The sequence below is a fragment of the Haliaeetus albicilla genome, chromosome 26 (genome assembly GCF_947461875.1).
Source record: "Haliaeetus albicilla chromosome 26, bHalAlb1.1, whole genome shotgun sequence".
Lineage (NCBI taxonomy): Eukaryota > Metazoa > Chordata > Aves > Accipitriformes > Accipitridae > Haliaeetus > Haliaeetus albicilla.
The window spans coordinates 17,666,792-17,688,378 of record NC_091508.1 but is presented as its reverse complement, the minus strand read 5'-3'; the positions used below and the strand labels follow the sequence as shown (position 1 = coordinate 17,688,378).

The 21,587-nt window shown below is 45.8% G+C and overlaps 1 protein-coding gene across 8 annotated transcripts in view; it reads left to right on the top strand.

Annotated features, from left to right (window-relative positions):
- The first annotated feature begins 7,494 nt into the window (after window positions 1-7,494).
- Window positions 7,495-21,587, top strand: part of RAPGEF1 (Rap guanine nucleotide exchange factor 1) — a 90,818-nt gene continuing 76,725 nt past the window's right edge. For 5 of the 8 annotated variants that reach the window (XM_069770735.1, XM_069770734.1, XM_069770731.1 and 2 more), the window contains exon 1: window positions 7,495-7,753. In XM_069770735.1, the coding sequence (XP_069626836.1) occupies window positions 7,729-7,753 (25 nt within the window). In that variant the 5' untranslated portion in view covers window positions 7,495-7,728. Of the gene's footprint in view, window positions 7,754-9,390; window positions 9,631-21,587 lie in introns of all 8 variants that reach the window. The other 3 variants (XM_069770737.1, XM_069770736.1, XM_069770732.1) reach the window with 2 other exon arrangements.

Here is a 21,587-nt window from a genome sequence, read left to right as displayed (position 1 = left end):
TGTGCGGCATAATGGAAGTGGCATGGGGGTGGGCCAGTCCCTCCTTCAGGGACAGAAGAGCCAAACCAGAGACTTGCATGAGACATTGCAGCCCATCACCCTGCACACTTCTGAGAGGGACCTCGGAGGAACTGTGTGAGAATTACTGGTTCATCTTCATACTGGCTGCTGGACCGGGTGCTGTTCTCATAAATGAGGTCCAGAGGAGTCTGTGCCTTTCTTGTCTAATTGCAAAGGTGAAAGGGCCCTTTTACAAAAGGGGAAACTGAGGCACAGAGAGGCCTGCCTGCCCCAAGTTAGCTTTCTGCACTGAAGGTGATGCCCTTCCGCAAGAAAATGTGTCCCCTCTCTCCCATACAAGTCCTCTGTGCCGGTACTACTCACTGCTCAGAGGGAGTGCTGTGTTTCCCGAGCCTGGATCCTTTGCTCTCGTGCAGTCTTCAGGATTCAGCACATCTCAATCCTGACCTGCCACAGCCTCGTTTATTCAGTGCTGGGCTTCCTGGGCAGGTTTGCCAACACAGCTCGTTCCTGCCCTGCAAGACCTCTGCCATTTCACACCACGACCCTCTGCATCTCACCCAGCTCCCCCAGGTTTCTCTCCCCCATCGTTCCAGGTCTGTGCATCTGCTGTCAGCTGTACGAACTGTATGGTTCTTCGGTAACATGGGCAGGTGACACTTTGGCTTGGGCACAAGGTCTCCCCACCTGGGATTGGCAGAGAGAGGAAATCAGAGCTGGGCTGTCACGTCCAATTACATTTTTCTCTGGGTGACCTCTGTTTCCGTAACACAATTTTTATTATTTGACTTTGGAATATTGATTTTGATTTCCTTTTTTGATGCATTTTGGTTTCACTCTTTCCTGCAGGGAGTGATTTGGGTCACCTTCAACTTCTGCTTGCTCTGTAGCGTGAAGCAGGAAGGGTCACTTGTCCATGGAAAATGACCTGGAAGAAAAGCAAGGTTTTAAAGAGCGCTTGGCTATGGGCTGGGTTTGCATCTGATGCCCTGAATTGGGCCCCTCCATCCTGTCCCTCCTGAATACCCCCAGGCTACATGGTGACTTGTCTCCCTCTCCAGGAGGTCCTTCATGGAGGTGGATGTGAACTGCACTGCGATGAAGCCGGTCTGGATTCAGAGTTCCTCCGATCTTTGTGGGCAGCACGACCAGCTTCTGATCGAAAGGGTGGGTTTTGCCACAGAAACATGTCCATCTCCTTGTGTCCCGTCTTTAGCAGTGACCCTTAATGATGCTTCAGATGAAGAAAAAATTCAGTTGTACCAGGCAGTCTAAGGTATATTTCCCACAGATCCAATGCACCCAGAAGCCTGTGCCATGATAGGACAAACTTCCCTCTCCTCTGCTTGCTCAGTGCACAGAGGTTGGTCACGGTCTGTAAGAGCTGGTGGCCGCTGGCTGTGGGCAAACACACAGGTGCTGTTTTCAGTGGGTTGAGTTACTTCTCTTTCTGTCTTGCTGCCAGTGGACCATTATGACACATGGAAATGCTGCCCAGCCCATCCCCTTTGCAACAGCAGCAGCTGGTGGTCTGAGAAAAATCTCCACATTTTCTTTTCCTTTTTTGGTTGTTTTTTTTTTCATTTAATTCTCTAGCTCCAGCTACAGTGCCTGTCTACCACCTCTGTGATGCACAGCTGCACTACCTGATGTTCAAGCCATCCTATGGTGATGGACTTGGGACCATCTGTGTCTCTGGGAAGATGCCCTCAGAATTTGCAAGTGGAAAGGACTGCCCAGGATATACTGTCCCCTGGGCTCTGGAAGCAAAGAGGGGTCTTGTTGTGGTTTAACCCCAGCCAGCAACTAAGCACCACGCAGCCACTCACTCACTTTCCCCCCACCCAGTGAGATGGGAGAGAGAATCAGAAGGAAGAAGGTAAAACTTGTGGGTTGAGATAAAGACAGTTTAATAGAACAGAAAGGAAGATGATGATAATAATAATAATAATAATAAGGCAATAATAATAAAAGGATTGGAATATACAAAACAAGTGATGCACAATGCAATTGCTCACCACTCGCTGACCGATGCCCAGTTAGTTCCCAAGCAGCGATCCCTCCCAGGCCAACTCCCCCCAGTTTATATACTGGGCATGACATCACATGGTATAGAATACCCCTTTGGCCAGTTTGGGTCAGCTGTCCTGGCTGTGTCCCCTCCCAACTTCTTGTGCCCCTCCAGCCTTCTTGCTGAAAAATCCTTGACTTAGTTTAAACATTACTTAGCAACAACTGAAAACATCAGTGTGTTATCAACATTCTTCTCATACTGAACCCAAAACATAGCACTATACCAGCTACTAGAAAGAAAATTAACTCTATCCCAGCCAAAACCAGGACAGGTCTTCCTACCTTTCCTGTCCTCAGCAACACAGACTCCGGAGCCAGAAGGTAACCCACAGCACACGAGTCAGGACAGGCTGCAGAGTCCCTGCTCGGAGCTGCTTTTGCTCTTCAGGGAGAGCAAGGATGGACACATGATTTGGTCAGCAAAGTCAGCAGCTGAGCTCCAACCATGCACAGCAAACATCTTTACTGAATTACCTACCGCTATCTCAATAATCCCCAAAAGGATGAGCTATTGATGTGAACCTCCCTGTGTGGGGAGGTGAAAGGACAGCCAGACGTCTGACCACTAAGGAAGTGCTGACAGAAACACCTTGGGGTACCAGACAGCTTGTTAGCCTCTCCCTTTGGTGTCAGCCAATATCTATTTTTGTGGTGATTCACACGCTTATTTTTCCACTGTGAAATATAGTCCCCAGTAGAGGGATAAGATTAAGCCTGAGAAAGAACCTTTATAGCCTTTTCTCCTTCTACTCTCACCTTCCTAATTACCTTAATTGTACAAGGGGGTTGTCAAAAGTTGTAATCTCTCTCTCTCTCTCTCAGTTTTTCTTTTTAATAATCTCAGTGCCTGGAGTTCTTCTCAGCCTTCCTCCTCAGATCCACTTCATCCTCCTGTGGCAGTGTGAGGCCAAAAAATTTTTTCCTCTTTACTTCCTTTCACAAAAGACTGAGAGAGGGACATCATAAAGTTTCACTTTAAGCTGCCACTTTAACAGATCTGAAAGTGCAGGGGGTTTGGCGTTTGGGTTTTTTTTGGTTAAACCACTAGCCCCAGTGATCTAAGTATCGTTGGGTCTCTGCCCTCCGGCCTCCATGGCTGTCTGGGTTGGTCTCGGACTCCTGAAGCCAGCGATGAGTCCAAGGCAGGGGGTCTGCGGCTGCAGAGCCCTGCCTCGGCAGGAGTGCCTGCTCACGGGGCTGGGCAGCAGGTGGGGATTTGGGCTGAGATTTTCCATGTTTGGTTTTGGTGCCTCATCCCTTTCAGAGGTTCGTCTGGGGAACAACAACAGCAAAAACCCCAAACCAAAAATCTGTGACCAAGCAGGGAAGGGATCAAGGTGTTTCAGGGTTGGGATGTCCCACCTGCAGACAGAGATGAACCCACTCACTGCCCAGTCCGGGGTCTCCCTGCCTCCTCGTCCCCCTTTTTTATGCTCAGATGCTCAGAGGACAGCATGCACCTTTGGTGAGCATCCTCACGGCTCCTTCCTCGGGACACCCAGTGCCGGGGTTTTTTTCCTTCTCCTTGTACCGGAGAGTTTGCTTGGCTCAGGCTTGCGGCAGGGCCAGGGGGGTGTCAGCGCGGCGGGCCCCCCCGGCCCCATGTGCCGGCATATGCTGCCCTCTAGAGTCAGCACCCAAACTTGCCTTTTCTTAAAGGAAAAAGCTGGTGGAAAGCAAGTGCTGTCAATCATGTGTCAGAGTAGCTGAAGCAGAGAAACCCCCCCAGGGGCTCGGCAGTGTGCGGGTGCAGGGTGAGACACCCACGGGGGGACCAGCCCGCACGGCCGCGGGCTGCAGCGAGGGGGGGATCCACAGGGGGAAACCTCCACCCAGACCATCAACTTTCCAAATAATTGCTTGTCTCTCATTCCAAGATGTAGCACACCAGGGTCTGGCCCGCAGCTGGGACCACCAGGCAGGTACGGTTAGCTGTCGCACCGGGAAAAACCTGCAAAACACTGAGGCTGCCTCAAGGAGGTGAAAGTGAGGGTGTACCCAAAATCAAGGTCTCCTATTTGTGCTTTTTTGCTTATATGACGTTTGATGCAGCCTACATCACGTATATATTTTTCCAGGGGACTGATACAGAAGCTCTGTCCTTGCCTACTTCAGCTCCCAGCTCTGTTTCCTTCTGCATTGCTCCTCTGAGTCTCTCACCCAGAGCCTGTCCCCCGCGATCATGCTCTCTTCTTCTTCCCTGAACAATTCCTCTCTTCTCCCGTATACTGGCATCTCACTATTATTTTTTCCACCACCGAAGACCTCAGAGGAGTTGCATCCATTAAAAGGAGGTGAGAATCTTGCCCTTTTGCTTTAGTTGCTTCCACTAATTTATTTTTTTCCGCCTCTTTCCAGTTGCAAATCTTTGCACCCTGAGGGCTGAGCATGTGTGGTGGCAGGGGCACACTGGGTCATTGTGGTGTATCTGTCACTTGGGGATCCTTGTGCACATGGAACGAGAGCTTTACAGGGAGCTGGTTGTGTCTTAATCAAATTACAAACACGCTGACCAGCGACGTTATCAAGGCCAATGCTGGTCTGGAAGCCATCGTGCAAGAAGGTAGTTGGTTAAATTGCACTTCCCTATGTAAGCTCAGTTATTCCCCGCTACTGAAACCCACTTGGACAGCTGTGTTTGTTTGGGGATGGATGGTCGCTACGTCCTGGGATTTCTGCAGGGACAGACACTGCATCCCCCCAGTCCTGGCTCCACAAGCCGGGGGATCGCAGGAGAGCAAAGCCTGGGGTGGGAGGAAGCCGCCCGGGAGAGGGGAAGGGCACTAGAGGGCAGGAGAGCTCTTTTCCAATTGCACGTCTGAATAATTTTGTTGACATTTCTTGCACAATTTCCCCTCTTCAGTGGGTCAGTTGTAAAGTTCGGTGACTCACTGCAGGAAATAACCCTGTGGGGCTGCAGTTTATGTCTGTTAGCCTTCGCTAGCGGCTGTCAGCACAGTGGACAAGGCTGAAGAAGACGCAGTTTGGAGGGGTTTGCACGCAGAGACCGACCGTCTGCCAAGTGTTGCTGGCAGGTTTGCTGCTAAGTAGTTTCTCCCAGCAAAGAAACATTTGGGGAAGGAAGCTCCAGTTGTTGCCCCCCTCTTGCATGCCTCTTGCTGCTAGGTGAACTTTAGCACTGCATTCTCATCTGATAGCAAAGCAGGTATCCACATCGGTACCGGGACCCGACATACTCTCCTCCTCTTCTTCCTGGTGGAGCACTGGCACCTGAAAAATTGGCTCTTTGCAGGATGCTTCAGAATTGCTCCCTCTTGAAGGTAACCAGCTACTGTCATCCCCTGTCCTCTCTCCCCAGCTTACAGCAAGAAACATCCCCGCAGGATCTCACGCTGCTCTGTAACAGCATGAAAAGTCACGTCTCTCTTCACAGCTCTCCTCCCGCTCTCCTCGTCCCGGCTCTATCCATAACAACACATTCACACTGACGCATTCAGCTCTCTGGCGTTTCTCCCCAGCCGATTCAATGGGATATTTAGAAGCATCAGGTTTTCCCGGCTTTGTGAATTACATCTTAACGCAGAAAGCACAAGAGAAACTCCAGCATCCCTCAAAGGCAATACATCATGGGCAGAACGGGGCTTTTTATATCAGAAACTATGAAAAGACCTTCCAATTTAGTAGCTGTTCTGTTCATATCACACATTATTGCACGCACGCTCCTTCTTCCTTGCCCAAGTCTGAAAACGGAGGGTGTAAGAATAGCAGCTTCTTACTTCAACTGTCTGCTTCCTGTGTGTACTCAATCGGGTCTGCTCACATTAGCATCACCCACTACGGCTCCTAGTTACTATCGCTCACTAATAGGAGTGAGTCAGCACAGCTTGGCATGGCTACAAGACAGCTACCTTTCACACCTCTCTAACTGAGAGACGAATCTGCCCCAAAATCTTTTCTGGTTGGATTTATTAAGCAAATACACTGAGGAACTCTTCACAAACCTCTCTCTCTCTCAAAAAAAAAAAAAAAAAAAAGAGCGAAAGATGCATACTGTCCCTCTTAGAGATTTCCTCCACTAGCTTGTGCCCAGCGCCAGGTGTGTGAGATGCTTAAACAAGCTGATGAAGTCACTTTAAAAGTTGTGTGTAAAGCTTACAAAAATAGCAGGCTTGTGAATGATTTATTTGTTAGAGGGGGAAGTAAACAGCCTCTGACAGCTCACCAGGCTTCGGAGGTTTATTGGCCCTTAGCACAGAGTACTACCTGCAAGTCAAGGTACTGCTGTGACGTTTGTCCCTAATTAAGTCATAGAAATGAGTTAATTTTCAAATAGGACCATAATCCTTTTATTGTTGCCTAGGGCCATCCCCACCAGCTCTGCTGTCGCTTCCCGCTAGAGGAAACCCACTTCTCCGCAGAGCAGATCAGCCACGGCTTCCTGGGCTCAAATTTAAACCAAGGCGTAGGTCAGGAGGGCAAACCCAGAGCAATGGGTGTAAGGCCGCCGGGAGCTGGAGCACAGCGCTCGTCTGCGGCTCCTGCGGGGCTTCCCGCAGCGGTGCTGGGCAACCCTGGATTCCCGTTAGGCGAGACTGCTGCGTGTGCTGGATTTGGGGGGATTTACAGGATGCTGTGAGGATTCTCTGCAGCTGCAGCACCGGTGTCCGGTCTGAGTTAAAAAACATAGCCGGGGTTTGCACAAATCCCACCCTCGTTCCCCTTTGGTTAACTGTAATTTTGCTGCCGACTGCCCTAAAAGATTCTGCCGTAGCAGAGAATTTGGGAAAAGGCAGCGCGGCTGTGAGGCCGGACGGGTTTCTGAAGGGCCGGGAGCATCGGCGGGACGTGCCCCGGGGAGCGCGGGACGGCGGGTCCCTGCTCTTCCCCGACCCACGCATTTTGGGGGACAAAACCGCCCAAGAGGCCCCGGGGACGTCTCTTTCTTTCGCGTTTCCCCCCCCCCCATCTCCCTCGGCGGAGGCCCGCGGAGAGAAGCCGGGCCCGCAGCAGCCCCTCTGGTACCGAGCTGCCCGGACCTCCACGGTCTCCCGAGTCCCGCTCCTCGCCCCGCCACGCTTGACGGCTCCGGGGACGCGGGTTTCCCTCAGGACTCTGCCCCTCGCTGCCGGCACCCACCGCGGCCCTGCCTGTCAGCGCTCCCGGGCTGGGGTGGGGGGCGCTACCGAGGGCACCGCCTGTCCCCAGCGCAGGGGACGCCGGTCCCTGACAGGAAACCCCCCCCCGAGGCGCCGCCGCTCGCCCGAGGTTCCCCCCCCTCTCCTCAGGCCCGGCGCTGGCCGGGGCCCTGCCCGCCGCCCGCGGCCCTGCGCGCCGCCAACCCCGCCCGGCGGGCCGTGGCGGCGGTTCCCCGGCGCGGTCGGCAGGCGGCGCTGCGGCCCGGGGCGGTGCGTGTAGCGTGTACGGCGGGAGCCCCCGGGCCGCCTCTTCCCCTCGCGGCCCGGCGGAGCGGGGCTGGGGGGCGGGCGCTGCCTGCGCCGCCGCCGCCGCCGCCGCCGCTGAGCTCCACAGGCCGCCGCCGGAGCGCCCTTCCCGGATCGCGGCCGGCCGGCCGGCAGCAGGCGGGAGGCGGCGGCGGCTGGCAGCTCCCGCGCCGCGGCCGCTCGAGCCGGCTACCTGCTCGGCCGGGCCTGAGCGCCTGAGCCCGGTTCCGACATGTCCGGCAAGATCGAGAAAGCAGGTGAGCGGGCCGGGCGCCGCGGGAGGCCCGAGGGGGGGAGCCCGCCGGGGTGGCCGAGCTCGCCGCCCTTCCCTCAGCGCCGCCCCGCCGCCGCGGCCCGCCGGAGCTACCGGAGCTGCTCGGCCGCGGGCCTTTCCTGGCGCGGCCCGGCGGGGCTGGGGGAGGCGGGCAGGGCCCCCCGCGCCCGGCGGGTTTCGGTGCCCCGGGCCGGTGGGAGGCTCCTGTCAGGGCGGCGCGGGGCCCGGGGCCGGGGTTGGGGCCGGGGTTGGGGCCCGGAGCGGTGGAGGGGGGGGGATGCTCTGCCCGGTGCCCCCGCCGCGCTGCCAGGGGCTGGTCCTGGGCTGCCCGGGCGCCGTTTGGGTCAGGCTTTGTCTCTTCTCCTCCGCTTTTTCCTTTTTTTTTCCCTCCCCATTTCCCCCCCCCCCCCTTTTTTTTTTTTTGAAATTTTATTTTCCCGCACCCCTGCCGTCCTTTCCGTGTAGCAAAGCATCAGCAAAGCCGGGGCACTGCAACGCTTTGGGGCCTACACGCAATGATTAATTGCAACTTCTCCAACTTTTTCCTCTTCTGGTGTTTGTGCAAGATCAGAAAAGATGAGTCCGTGGGCAAATGTCAGAGGGAACTTGCTCATTTTTTCCTTTCTCTTGCAAAGCTCTCCCCTCTGCCCCGGGTGTTCGCCTAGAGCCAGAGCCAGGGGAGGCTGCTGAGATCTCTTCTGCTCTCACAAGGAAACGCTCAAGCACGGATCATATTGTCTCTCTGTGCTTGTGGAGTCGTGTCTGGTTCTCAGTTGTCACTTTAGATGGTTGAATGCCCCTGTTTTTCTGTGTAGCGGGAGTAGTACGTTTAAAGATTCAATTAGTGTTTTGCAAATCAAGCAGTGAAGTTATTTAGTTTAATTATGTTGCATTTAATTAGCAGAGAAAAATCAATGCTGTTTTGTATTTTTTATTGTAAGGAATAGCTAGGCAGTTTCCTACTGGGGAATGTAGGGTAGCAGCCTGAGTTGGGATGTGCGAAGTACAGCCTTCAGGCTTTCCAGAACAGCAGCCACCGATTTAGGAAAGATTCCTGTTTCAAAGGAGTAAAGTTGGTAGCAGTGCTTTCTGGTTTCGATCATTCGATCCTGGTTTGTTCTGGCTTCTGCGCTGCACTTTATACGAATATGTTCTCCTGCGATATGAGTTCTGGAGCGGCCTCCAGGGATAAGCCGTCTGGCTGCCTGGCAGCCGGCTTTTAAGTGCAGTACGTAGGCATGTTTCCAGCTCTTAGCGCTAAGTTACTGTCTAACAAGTGTGCATCACATCATGGGACAAATGTTATTCCAGAAATATCATAGGTTAATCTGATGCACGATCCCTTACATAGTAGCGCAACATAACGCTTTGCTTTGGGATTCTGGCTATGTCTTTTCAATGCTTACTGGTATATCACTGCAACTGTTTGTCCGGGAAGCGGGTAACTGAGTAAGGAAGGTGTTAGCAGCATATATAGACCTGGGGCCAGCTCTAAAATAATTGCCACTTGTTTATGCTAGAGGTGAATTTGGCTTGGGATTTTAGTAAATGCTGATAGCACTGTAGACAGTAATTACAGATGTATAAATAAGTGATCACGTTTTGTTTATTCGCGTGCAGTAAATAACCCTGTGAGAATAGTAAATATAACTCCACACCAGCGAAGCAGCGTGAAGAGTTCAAACGCGGGAAGATGACTCTGTAGACACACACAAACGCAGTGCGGTTCCATAAACAATAGAACAGAAAGGCCAAAAATACCATACAAAAATCATACGCTGCGCAACCTAGAGACCCGACTTTGCAACACACTGAACTCCCATTGAAGAACTCAAGACATCATGCAGGATCCATCCCCAGGTCAGTGCTGTAAATGTACAGTTTTGAAGATGCGATGGGTGAAGCCTTGTTGCGGAGGCATCCTTTCTAGTGGGTGTGTGTCGTAGTGATGATTTGCTGAACAAGAGAAACTGTAAATCTGGGAAATTGTCCTCTTTCAACTGCTTGTATTTTCATTTAAGAAGGGTATTTAAAAAAAAAAAAAATCCAGTCCAAATATAAACTGGAGGGGAAGAGGTGGGAAGGGGAGGGAAGGAGGGCTGGAAGCCAGCTGTTTCAGTGCAGTACAGCCTTGATCACTGTTTCTGAGTGTTTGAGCTTCTGATTGACACAAACAGTTCGGTTAATAGCGTCACCAAATAAACACTGTCTGTAATACCACAGTAATTCTGGGATAATATTTGTCAAAATGTATACAGTAGCAGAACAAAGGATACAGAGTCACGAAACAAATGCTATGAGGTCTACGGTCTGCATATTTGTGTACATTTGACTTTGGTTTTTTCTTATGGGAACGGAAATACATGCAAAACCCATTATGTTGTAAATAAAATAGGCTGTTGCGTGATAACAAGCCATGTTGACAAACTCTGGAATGGGCTTGGGCTTTGGTTTGACTCTCATGTCCATCTAGTCAGGCTGCTGGGAAGAAAAGTGTTACCTTATAGAGTTAGGTCCCTAGACATCTTACATACATCTGCTCCCTGGGTCCTTAAATGAAACACCTTGTTGGCACTTAATAAAAAACAATAATAAATGATTAGAGATAACAGCTACCATCCTGTCCACCAAGCAAGAGTGAACAAGGCTCCCTCTGGAGCCTCTCAGTACTGCTGTTTAATCAACAGAAGGGTCACTGTAGAGCTATTCAGAGCACTGCTTTGGAGTGAAGGGGAGCCATCTGGTAATGTAGAATAAGATGGTATATTTTGTTTTCACTAGTATTAGACCCCCTGTTTTATTAGGCTCTAGCCAGGAGACTTCCAAATACTTTTTCAAAGCAGAATCCTCATTGACTTGAAAAGAAGGAATGGCATCCAACATTGATTTTTCTTTACTCTAGAACTGTGACTTTTTGTCTTCACTTTCAGAAAATATTTGCTCCTACCCTCGTTAGTCTTACAGTTTTGATCTAAAATCCAAAATAGGGATGCCAAGAAAGAGTGGAGAAGGTCACAGATTCTGCTTGGGTTTCCTGTTACCATGGCAATACATGAATTCCTGTATTTATTTACCTGATGGATTATGTGCTCCAGGGAATTGAACTATTCTGCGTCATTCAGGGAGAATAAGGGAGCAGTTAGATACCATCAGGTCTAAAACAAAAGCTCTTCCTTGAAGCAGGTCCATTCAAGAATGCCCTTTATTGAAACCAAAGAACATATGGGTGCCATACTTCGAAGGTTTATTCTACTTGATGTTTTCAATCTTAATCTTGTAATTTTTTGCAAGGTTTTCATATCCCTTGTAAGCTTGCTTTTTCAATAGCTGTCTGCTGAAGGTTGTTTGAGATAACTGTTTCAAGTGTTAGCTACCTGGAGTGCAGCGAGTTATCTCTATTCTGCTCAGGACTCAACTGGATGTATTTATTCCCAGCAGATTGAAAATGCTGTTGTCTTCGCCTGTTACTCATAAGCATTGGCCTCATAAGCAAATTCACCTCTGAGGTCTCATCCTTGAGTGTTGGTGGTATAAACATCTAGGGGTTATCCTAGGAGAACTCTATTCTTAAGGAAAACAGCAAAATAAAAGAAACAATTCAAGAGGCCAGATTATTCCCATCTTTATAGGAACTTAATGTTTGGCCACAGTCCTCCATGCCAATTAACGTGATTCTGAGTTGTGCATCTGTGAATGCTTTTGTATTAATGTGAAGTTTCCTGGGGCTCTTATTTTTGGGGAGGATATATTTTGAACTGTTATCATCTCTTGGATCATTTTATGGAAATTATCCTGCATATTTTCTACACCTGTACAGTTTTCTGTAGTTTGTCTAAGTTATGTTTAGGTGAGTTACTAGGCAGAACTCTTTCTCGGTTCAGTTGTGCGTTCCCCACTGTACTGTGTTCTTCAGTATAAGCGTGGGCTTTCGAGTGAGAAGTTTTGCAGTTGACCAGTGGAAGTGCTGCTCTGCTGGTCGTTTTCAAACAAAGTAAAAATTCTCTGTAAAATGTCTTGTCCTGGAATCTGAAAATTAAACTCTTCTAAAGACTCACTTCACAACCCTAAAGGCAATTCAGTTCCAATTCTTCCTTATTTGGGCTTTTAGCACCTACTGCATTTCCTACTATATGCTGCTAAGATAGTGACATTGCGTGTGTGTTTTATCGTAACTTGTTTAAAAAGCATCGACAATTCAGTCTAGTCTTGTGTAGAGGCAAAATACAGGTCCAGGATGATCACTCTTTAGTGTTTCCTACAAAAAGGCACAAAGAGCAGAATTTTGCATTTTTTGTAAGTTGTCGTAGGCTTGACAGGTGTTCTGTTGCATAGCTTCAAGACTGGAGCGTTCAGAAATGTAGCCTGCGGGATAACTGCTGCAAGATTGAGATGGTCATAGCAGTTGTAAGAAGGAAGTGGACAAGGAGTGGAGAAAAAAGACAGCTGAAGTCTACTGGAATGTGAAGCAGCTGGCTTGTGCCTTAGTCAGTGAAAAAGCAGAAACTGGAAACAATTGCTAAATTTATTTTCAGTGCAAGCAATCGTTTTCCTTGAACCGCAATGACTAAATATATCTATTGGTGTGACTTTTATGTGGTGGTAACTCTTACTGACTCTTGCTAACCTGGCAAGCAGAGACATGAGTGGAAGTTCACTGTCAGTCAAGATAATAACACAAATGTCCCTCATCTAGGTCTGTTTCTTTACTTGTAGAGAAAGTTTTCTATTTGTAAGGGACCTGTAGGCTGTCGGCATGGCTTTACTTGTTGCAATGTACTGCATGAGTGGAAGAAACCTGGGTATTTGTTTCTAGGGAAGGGAGTCAATCTGGAACTGCTTTTTCAGGTTTTCTGGGGGTTTTGTTCATCTTTCTGGAAGTTTTGAATTGCAGTTGATACCTCAGCTGATATTCTAGTAACTCTTATCTGTAAGTGCAGATAGACTCTGATGGAAAGGTCTTGGATCTTTTGAAAAAAAAAATATATATATATATACATTAACACCTTATTTATTACAAAGTTGAAAGCCTGTGGGTAGAATTGGCAGAATGAGCTTTGTTGTTGATGAGCTTTGCTGTTGACTTACAAATCCTTTGAAAGGAGAGCATTTGATTCAGAAGCTTACAGCATCTTAACTGCAAGTGGAGGAACATGAAGTGTTAACTTTCTAGACTTTATTTTAAAGAAGCTAGAGAGGTGTTATACCTTTCCTTGGCAGAGGCGTTTGATGGCTAATCAGATTTAAATCAAGCACTCAAGTATTATGTGTATTACAGGAGGTGTCTAGGTAGTTCTCAGTTGGACTACTGAGAGGTGATCACTGGAATTGTTTGTTACCATAGCATCAAATTTGGAAGATCCTTGTACCCCAGCAAAGGTAAGATGAGAGAGAGCATCTCCTGTCTTTGTGCCAGATAGAACTCCAGAAACTATGTAGTATATTAAAAACAACAAATTACATGTCAGAGCTACAGGTAAGGTGATTTAATAGCCTTCTTTCTGTCTCCTGCTCCTCACCACACCCATCACTTTGCACAGTTTGGGTACCTGTAGAGGATATAACTTGTTCCATTTTCCAAGGCAAATCATCCCAACATTTTTCTGCTGAAACTAGAGATCTGGAGTTTTGCAGTCTTTTGCCAGTTCGCAGAGCTATTGACCTCTGTGTACTGTTGCTTAGCAGTGAAATGAATCCTTCCAGTTTGTATTCTTCCTGTGGAGACTTTACATTATCTGGAGAAAAGCTGGTGCATGTAGAGGGATCCTTCTGCTTTTCAAATTTGTGACAAAATAGGCTTTTCTCTCTGAAAACAGTTGAAAATTTATTGTGTTGTAAGTGCCTGAATATTTGGGAAATTCTGCTTTGGTGTTACATCTGTCTTTTCTTCTTTATTAAGGTTAGCAAACTATAGGATTCAGCCATTGTCATGGAAGCAGTATGGAAGGAGTATTAAAATCACCTATTGCAAGAATATTAGCTTTGTTATTTTTCAGTTTTGTCTAAATAACCAAAGCTTGGCTTTCATGGTGTACAGTTGAGAGATATTGTAGAACGTAATGGGGTGAGGGGATGGTTATGGAGAGCAGTGTGTTGTTCTCAGTGCTTTAGTAGAGATTAGAGGAAAAGGGAGAGCTGGTTGGAGGAAGACTCAATTTATTCACCTTTGCAAGTTCGAATTTGCAGCCCCAGAACTCCAAGGTGTATAAAAAGGTGGCCAGAGAAGGAAAAAGGGACATCACAAGTGGAGATGTTGATGGAATGATTGAAAAGACCAGAAAAGAAGTGAGAGGATGCCCAGCCCAGGCATGTTAGAAGAGGAGGGAATGGCGGGCTAAGTTGCATGCAAGTAGAGCAGATAGGAAAAGACAGAAGACAAAAAGGGAAAGCGGGCAAGGAGGAGGCTCCCAGCGGCTTTCATGGGAGTCAGATCCAAGGCGAAGAGACAGAAGATGAATTTCAGCAATCCGGAAAAGCTGCAGGAATCCTGCAGGTTGGGACGTGCTGCCAAAGGAATGCTCTGCAGTTCTGCTATTCACGTTACTGCAGCCTGACAAATTTACAGCTGTATTACCTGACCCATTGCATCCACTGTTAAAAATACATTTCCGATCTTTTCTTATGGTGCATGACATTGATACTGCTAGAGCAAACAATTTCATCTGTGTGAGAGAGAAGTGATGTCCCCACATATTCTGTGAAGCAACCCAAGAAAGTTGATGGATCAGATTATTGGTGTACTTTTATTTGCGTTGCGTATTTCAGTTAAGGCTCTTCAACTTTGAAACAGTCTCTTGATGTTAAATCTGTTTGCTGTTTTAGATGCTACCGTAGCTCACCTTCTCTGGAGTTTGTAAGATAATGTTTTCATGTTGAGAGCAAGAAAGAAGTGAAGAGAAACAAGTGTAATAAAAAGATGGTCTATATCAAAGTGTTCACTTACTTAGTGCTGTGGGAGATACAATATCAGCAGTATTTGGGAGAATTGGTTCTCTTATACTTGCTTTCTATTTCATCGTATTTAGGAAAGTAAAAGATTTGAGAATGGACAAGAGCTGTATGGAGATTCTAAGCCTTGGCTAGCATTTTGGTTTCAGGTTTCTTTCATTTTTTTGGTTCCCCTTTTATACCACTGAGAGGGTCAAGTGAGCATGGGTGGCACCCAAAGAAGAAAATTCTTAATTATGGGGCTGAGGCTCTTTGAATTAAGCAAATGCATGTTTTGCATTATCTTACTTTACCTGGGTGACAGTCTCTCCTGCTTTGTGTAGAGCTTTTCTGGTGTCATGAAAATACTGTGCATTTTGTGATTCAAGTTAACATCTTGGTGTGGCCATCAGTGCCTCTTAAGGAAATACTAATTCATTATTCTGCTGAGGGAGAAAGGTTAAAGCTTGCTTGCACCCTGATGCTCTCATTCTTTCTCTCTGAAGGCTTCATGTGGGGATGCCCTTTGTTGCATACTTAACATATTCACTGAACCAGTCCCATTTATATTCTAAACAAGATCTTTAATTTCAGCCCTCACATGTACAAAAATCTTGGGTTTTGAAAGAAAAGAGATGATAATTTTCTTTTTGGGCTTCTGGAAAGAAAGGAAAAAATCAGTAGAGGTTAAAATCAAAGAATAGTTACCCATGGCTGCTAAAGTTGGGAATAAGCAGATGCTGCAGCTTGGTTGATTAAACCTTGATAGAATTTTACCAAGAGACTGAATATGTAGTTCTATATCTGTTAAACAGTAGTTTGCAGATAGTCTTTAATAATTAAAATGGGAACAAAAGGAGTGTGTTCACAACGTACAGCATGCATTGTTTTATCCCCTACCTTTTGATGTTTTTATTGTGCTTCTCAGTCTACCAATCTGTCCTGTCCATACTGCCCAAGAGGTGGTAAAATAGCCTCAGGAATTAATTCCATATTTAGAAAGTTTCCTTTACAAACCAAACAGCATGTAATAAAGGGCACCCAGGGAAATCAATATTTTAGTTCTGGTTGTATAGTACATTCAAACCAATTCCAGACAGCAGTGCTCAGTGAATCCATCCAATGGTGGGCTTCAGTTAGCAGGACAATACTGTTTGAAACACAGTTTTCCCTGGGTGATATATTATCCTTTCATTTTGTGCTCTAACTATAGTAAGTTTGTCAGTTTGAATATGGGGAGATAAAGTGCGGATGGTTCCCATCCACTTTTTGCTTAACAATGCAACCTTGCATTTCATTGTTGTGAGCGATGTGTGCTGCAACTTTCATATACGAAGAAATTAAATATCCCTGTTTGGATATATTTTTTCCATCTTAATTTTTTTAAGTCTATGTTTTCTGCTTTTCCAATTAGAGGAAGCTTTAAACAAGAATAGTAAGTTTGAGGAACTAGGAAGATCTACCAACAGGTTTAGTTAGAGTTCATCTATGAATTTACAGGGACTTACAGGAAATGTAGAGCACTGGTTTGTGCAGGAGGTGGTTTGTCTGTATGAATATACTTGCAGAGGTCACGTGAGATCATACGTTAAGTCTGATGCCATATTTTTGATGGAGCATGGTAAGAGTGGTGCAGGGGTTGAGTTTACTCTTTTACTGCATGGAATTGCTTCTCCAGGGCTGCTACATGGGAGAAATTTGCAGTACCCAAAACCATTATGCATCTGAAAGTCACATGAGGTGGGTTTTTTTTGTTTTGCTTTGTTTTGGTTTGGGTTTGTTTTGTTTTGTTTTTGTTTTGTTTTTTTAAATCTTTTCTTTTTATGAGCAATACCTAGGAGAATATAACTGACAAACTGAGGTGGGGAGTTTCTGTTTTCAGCTTAGTTTGCTGTTTGCTCTGTGAATAGCTGTTTACTCTTTGTCACTGGAAGTGGTGGCACTTCTGTCTCCTGCTCTGTCAGTCTGGTCTGTTGTAGTTTACAGGAGAGACACTTCAGAAAGTTGTAGAACCGCCCTGTTAAAACGCTCTAATGAATATAAGGAATGGTATTTAAAGTGCACTGTTTACAGTGAGCTGGCTCTCTCAAATATGGCCAATTTTGTGATATTCAGGTGTACCGTATCTCTTTAAAGAAGAACCACTGAGTTTTGATGCATAACTTGGCATGTCTGCTCAGAGGTAAGCTTGCTTCTTACGTCTGTACCTCTCTTACTTAATCTATAGCATCTTTTCATAAGGAAATAGTGATAACTCATCCATCTTATGTTAGAACTCTTGGACCTATTGGCCAATTTCAGGCAAATTTTGCAGAGGAATTGATATTAGAAATTTGTTTAAACTAATGCACATCTTCTATAGAAGACCGAGTAGAACAAAGAGACCACAGATAGTGCCTTCATTATGGCAAAAGGGAAAATGTAGCTGTCCCATACTCCATTTGGCTATCCAGTGTCAACTGGTACACACATCATTTCAGAATCACTAACACACATGGTGCTTCTTGTTCAGAGAGGTGCCAAGGGAGATGCAAGGAGGCTACATTTCTTGTGTTGGAAGAAGAACAGATAGAGTTTCACAAGTTTTGCTGCTCATAGAAAAATACTTTTTTTAAATAAGACCTGGATGATGTAGTTTGCTGTTTGATGATTTAACTAAGGTTATGATCTTATGCTCATTCAGTTGCATAGGCATTTTGTCGGTCTAAACTTGTCTCATATTAGTTTATCTTGCACTGTAAAATTCACAGGCATGCAATAATTCTGACTGTATTTTGAAAAAATACAAGAAAATTGTGCAGTGAGCTACTGTAGTTTAACCTCAGCTGGATTAATTGATGCAACCTTCATGTATAGGCAAGGTCTAAGAATGAATAGATATAAATTCTTTATGGCCTAGAAACTTCTCTTCATTTCTCCACTAAACTTGCACCACCACACTTGTATGAGTTAAAAAATGATTGTGTCATTTAAGCTTTTGCCTCTTAAATTTATGAAGGCAAGATAAATTCATAAAAGAGAGATTTATGGTGGTTTAAGAATATCCTTGCTCAAAATTAGTCAGTTCTGTGAAGCTGGCTCAAAATTGCACCTATACTGAAATAGATAGAATTTTGTGTATACAAAGTCTAAAATATTTTTTATTTCTGTATGATGTTTGTTCTAATAATTTCTAGTCCCTCATGGATTCCAGCAGTTGTCAGAAGGATTTACTACTGGTTATATTGGTTTGGAAATGCCCATCTTTCACCAGAGACTATAGGAAAAGCCTGTGATGACCGTGGCTGGCATAGACCTTAATGCCTAGCATTTACCCAGCTAAGTTTGGGGGAGATGAATCCCAGCCTTGGGCAGGTTTCTGTCCCGTTGGGAAGCTCTTCAAAGAGATTTTAGATGTTGCTTGATACTATAGTTACGTGAAGCTGAACGCATTGATTTAGCAAATAGCTTGCTACGTCTTTGGTTTAGGCAGTGCTGCAGAAGGCATTTCTTCACTGCCACCCTTGCTTTGGATCGCCTGTTTCTCGCAGTGCTAAAGCAAACGTGCTGTGTGGCCGTGGTGTTCACCCCTCAGACTGCATGACTTTCTGCAGAGGAAACCAGGGTTAGAAGACAACCGACCCCTTGCCTCCGAAAACATCCCATCTCACATGCAAGTCACTGCTGAGAGAACTAACGAAAGAACCTTACATACCACAAAGGAGATGCCTGCAATAGCTCGCTTAATATTAACCCTGCTGCTGGTGGCGGGTCTGTAAGCTGGCAACATTTTTATCTAATTTGCTGTTAGTTCCCAAAGATGACGCAGACGCTAGACCTTTTAAAGTTGAATTACTTTGCTTTCGCTTGTGCTGCTCAGCTCAGAGAGATGCAAGGTATTGCATTCCATCAGCCGATGATTTAGCATCAGGCTGAAAGGTAAAAACACTGATAAAAAAAAAAATGTTTTCCTTTGCTGCTAGAACAAAGACTACTTGAATTGTGAACTGGTTGGTCTGGAACAGGGAATGCCAAGGAAGAGCAAAATCCTTTGGAAAAAAGCAAATATGTGTGTCTTCTGGGGACAGCTCAGAGAAGCCAATTGAGGACAGTGAAGGGTAGGCTGCTGTTAGAAGCCAAAATATCCTGGTAAAAATGGCAGGACAAATGAACCCTTAAAAACCATGCAAAGAGAGAATTTGGTTCTCATTACTGTCTGTGTATATTTCCAGGTAGTCTTTAAACAATGATGGTTTTGCTCCTGTCTGTCTCGGGTGAAAGCACTTGTATAAATTCTTTAAATATGCATTGGCAGCTCTTACTCTTAGGTTTTATCCTGAATTACAGCCTTGTTCATTAGACCTCAAATCTGAGGTGTACATTTCACTGTAATACTTCTAGGGCTCCCTGGAGACATCAGATATACCGCAAGTGATACACAGGAGAACTCTCTGAGCTTCCATTTGGCTGGCAGCCTGCAGAGCGCCAAGGTCCAAGGGATCAAAACCATCGTTTGGACCAGACTTCGGTGTAACCTGCATCGCTGCCTGGGGTTGTTGGGATTGTTGTGGCTTTCTACTATGTGCGTAAGGAAAAAATGCTTACCTGGCAGTTGACCACAATTATCTGTGTTCAGGGTTACCACCTGAATGAGTATTTTATACTTTTTGTTCTGGCTGAAGTTAACATGATAGAGAAGGGAAAACCAAGGAGACTGAGGGATTATTTCTGGCAGCTGGGCAGATGAGTTTATCTATAAATCCTGAGAGTCTCTGGCAACAGGGTGTATAAGAGTGCTAGTAACAACAAAAACGATGTTGGAAGGTTGTTGATCGCTTATGTTATTGTTTTGATACTTCTCAAGGTCTGTAAGTACTTAGGGCTCATATAAGGGATAGCATCAAAGGTGACAGCCATTGGCCATCCAGTCTGTTGGAGCTCCACTGGCAAGATCCAGAAAAAATTCTTCCATCAAGTAAAAGCACATCTGATTCTGAAATCATTCCCAGTGTGCATGTGCTGTTAACATGGCTGTTGATTGGAGGTCCTGATCCTAGTCTGGAATCCAAAGTTGGTAGCTTGTGCATAACACCATTCTCGGCAATGTTACCAGTGCTGTGGCTTGTCCTGTGGGGAGAGCTAACAGGCTGTGGGTTTTATTATTGCTATTATTTTCATTTGGTTTTATCATTTAATACTTCTCAGATGAGGTACTTCACATCTAAAAGCTTTGGCAACATGGTATACTAAGTTTAAAATATTATCATAATGGAGAAAAAGATCATGCTAGAGATATCAGTACTGGGTAGTATACACTTAATGAAATTGTTATTCAGAGCCCTTATATCCAGAAAAGTAACGGTGGTTTGTGTTGATGCTGCACACTATGATCTTAACCTTTGGGATGATAACAAAGCACAAAAACTGGCTCCTCCTGCAATCCTGTGCCCTTGAAGGAGTCATTTAGTTAAATTCCTTAATATTTTTGCAGCTGTGGTTGTGGTTTATTAACTGATGCTGCTTTGAAGAAGAGCCTGTGTCTGCAGCAGAGTTTTCATTACTCATCTGTCAATACTTGCAAAATAAAACAAATGGGTCTGGGTAGAGAGGTTTCTGCTCTTCTGTGTAAATGGTTTCTTTTCTCCATCCCTGCTATTTTACCCAAGGAGAGGGTAGAGAATAGTTTTGATGCAGTACATGGTTATACTGTATTGGATAAGAAGGTCTGGCCTGCTTTGTCTGTCAGGATTATTTTAAAATATGACGTTTAGATTTTATTAAATGAACTAGAGGGAATTAAAAACATCTCTCTTTCCCAAAATATTCTCACTTGTACAGCTGTAAAATGCCCTTTATCCTGAATCATACTAGCTGAAGAATCTCCAGAGTTTCTCTTTTGCAGTAGGTAAAACATGATTTTTGGCCAGTTCAACAATTAGCTTGTCAGGAGAAATGCAGTTGAGTTTTGTTTGGTTTTGTTTTTGTTTTTACATAGTCCTCAAAATTGAAAATTAGATAAACCAAAATATTATGTTGCTGTGTATACTGATGCGAACTGCAGGTTTTGCAGTAATTGCCTTGGCTTCTGGGTGAAATGCAGGAGGTGACTTATCTGCCTGGATTTGGGGGTTTTTTTGCATGCTAATTGCAAATGAAGGGTACATCTTATTTTGAAGCCCCTGCAGAACAGGGATATTGGCTCTGGGAGATGGAGATATAAATGATTTTCATGCTGGTACATAGTATGGGTGAATGAATGGAACGAGCCGTTCTCATAGCAAATGAGCAGTCGATACGAAATGCTTTGCTGGAATGGGGCAGGGCTGTAGCAAAAGGATGAGCTATAATAAGTAGGGGAGAAGGACTTGTAGAACCCAGGGTATTGACTCATTTGACCACATGCTTCTCTTGAGTTTCACACTTGACTGTGACAAATATTGAACAGCGTAACAGCTAGGCTAGTGTGCTTAAGAGGCAAAAGTCAGTGCTGACCTTTTTCTGTGCATGTGTATTTTGGGGAAAATACTGGAGTCCTTACCTCTTTTTCCTGTTTTGTATTCTGGTTTTGCTTAGTTTTTATTCTACTTCAAAAAATCATGGAGGGGCAAAACCACATGCAGCAGTTCCCCATGCAAGAAGATGTCAAGAACGAAGGCCCAGCCCAGTAAAGGCAATTTGTAACTTGAAGCCTTGGTTTGTGCCTCTGTACCTTGGTTACGTGAAGTGTTGGCTGGTAAATTGGTGCCAGTTTCCTTAGCGCAGACCTGCCTTTTGTCATGGAGTTGCCATCAAATGTATTTTAAAGCCCCTCCTGTGGGACTATTCTGTGTTACCATGGCCTCCGCTGGGAGCGGAGGGAACCAAAACCTCTGGCAGACTGAGCTCTTGACTAGCTGCAAGCGTGAGGACCTAGT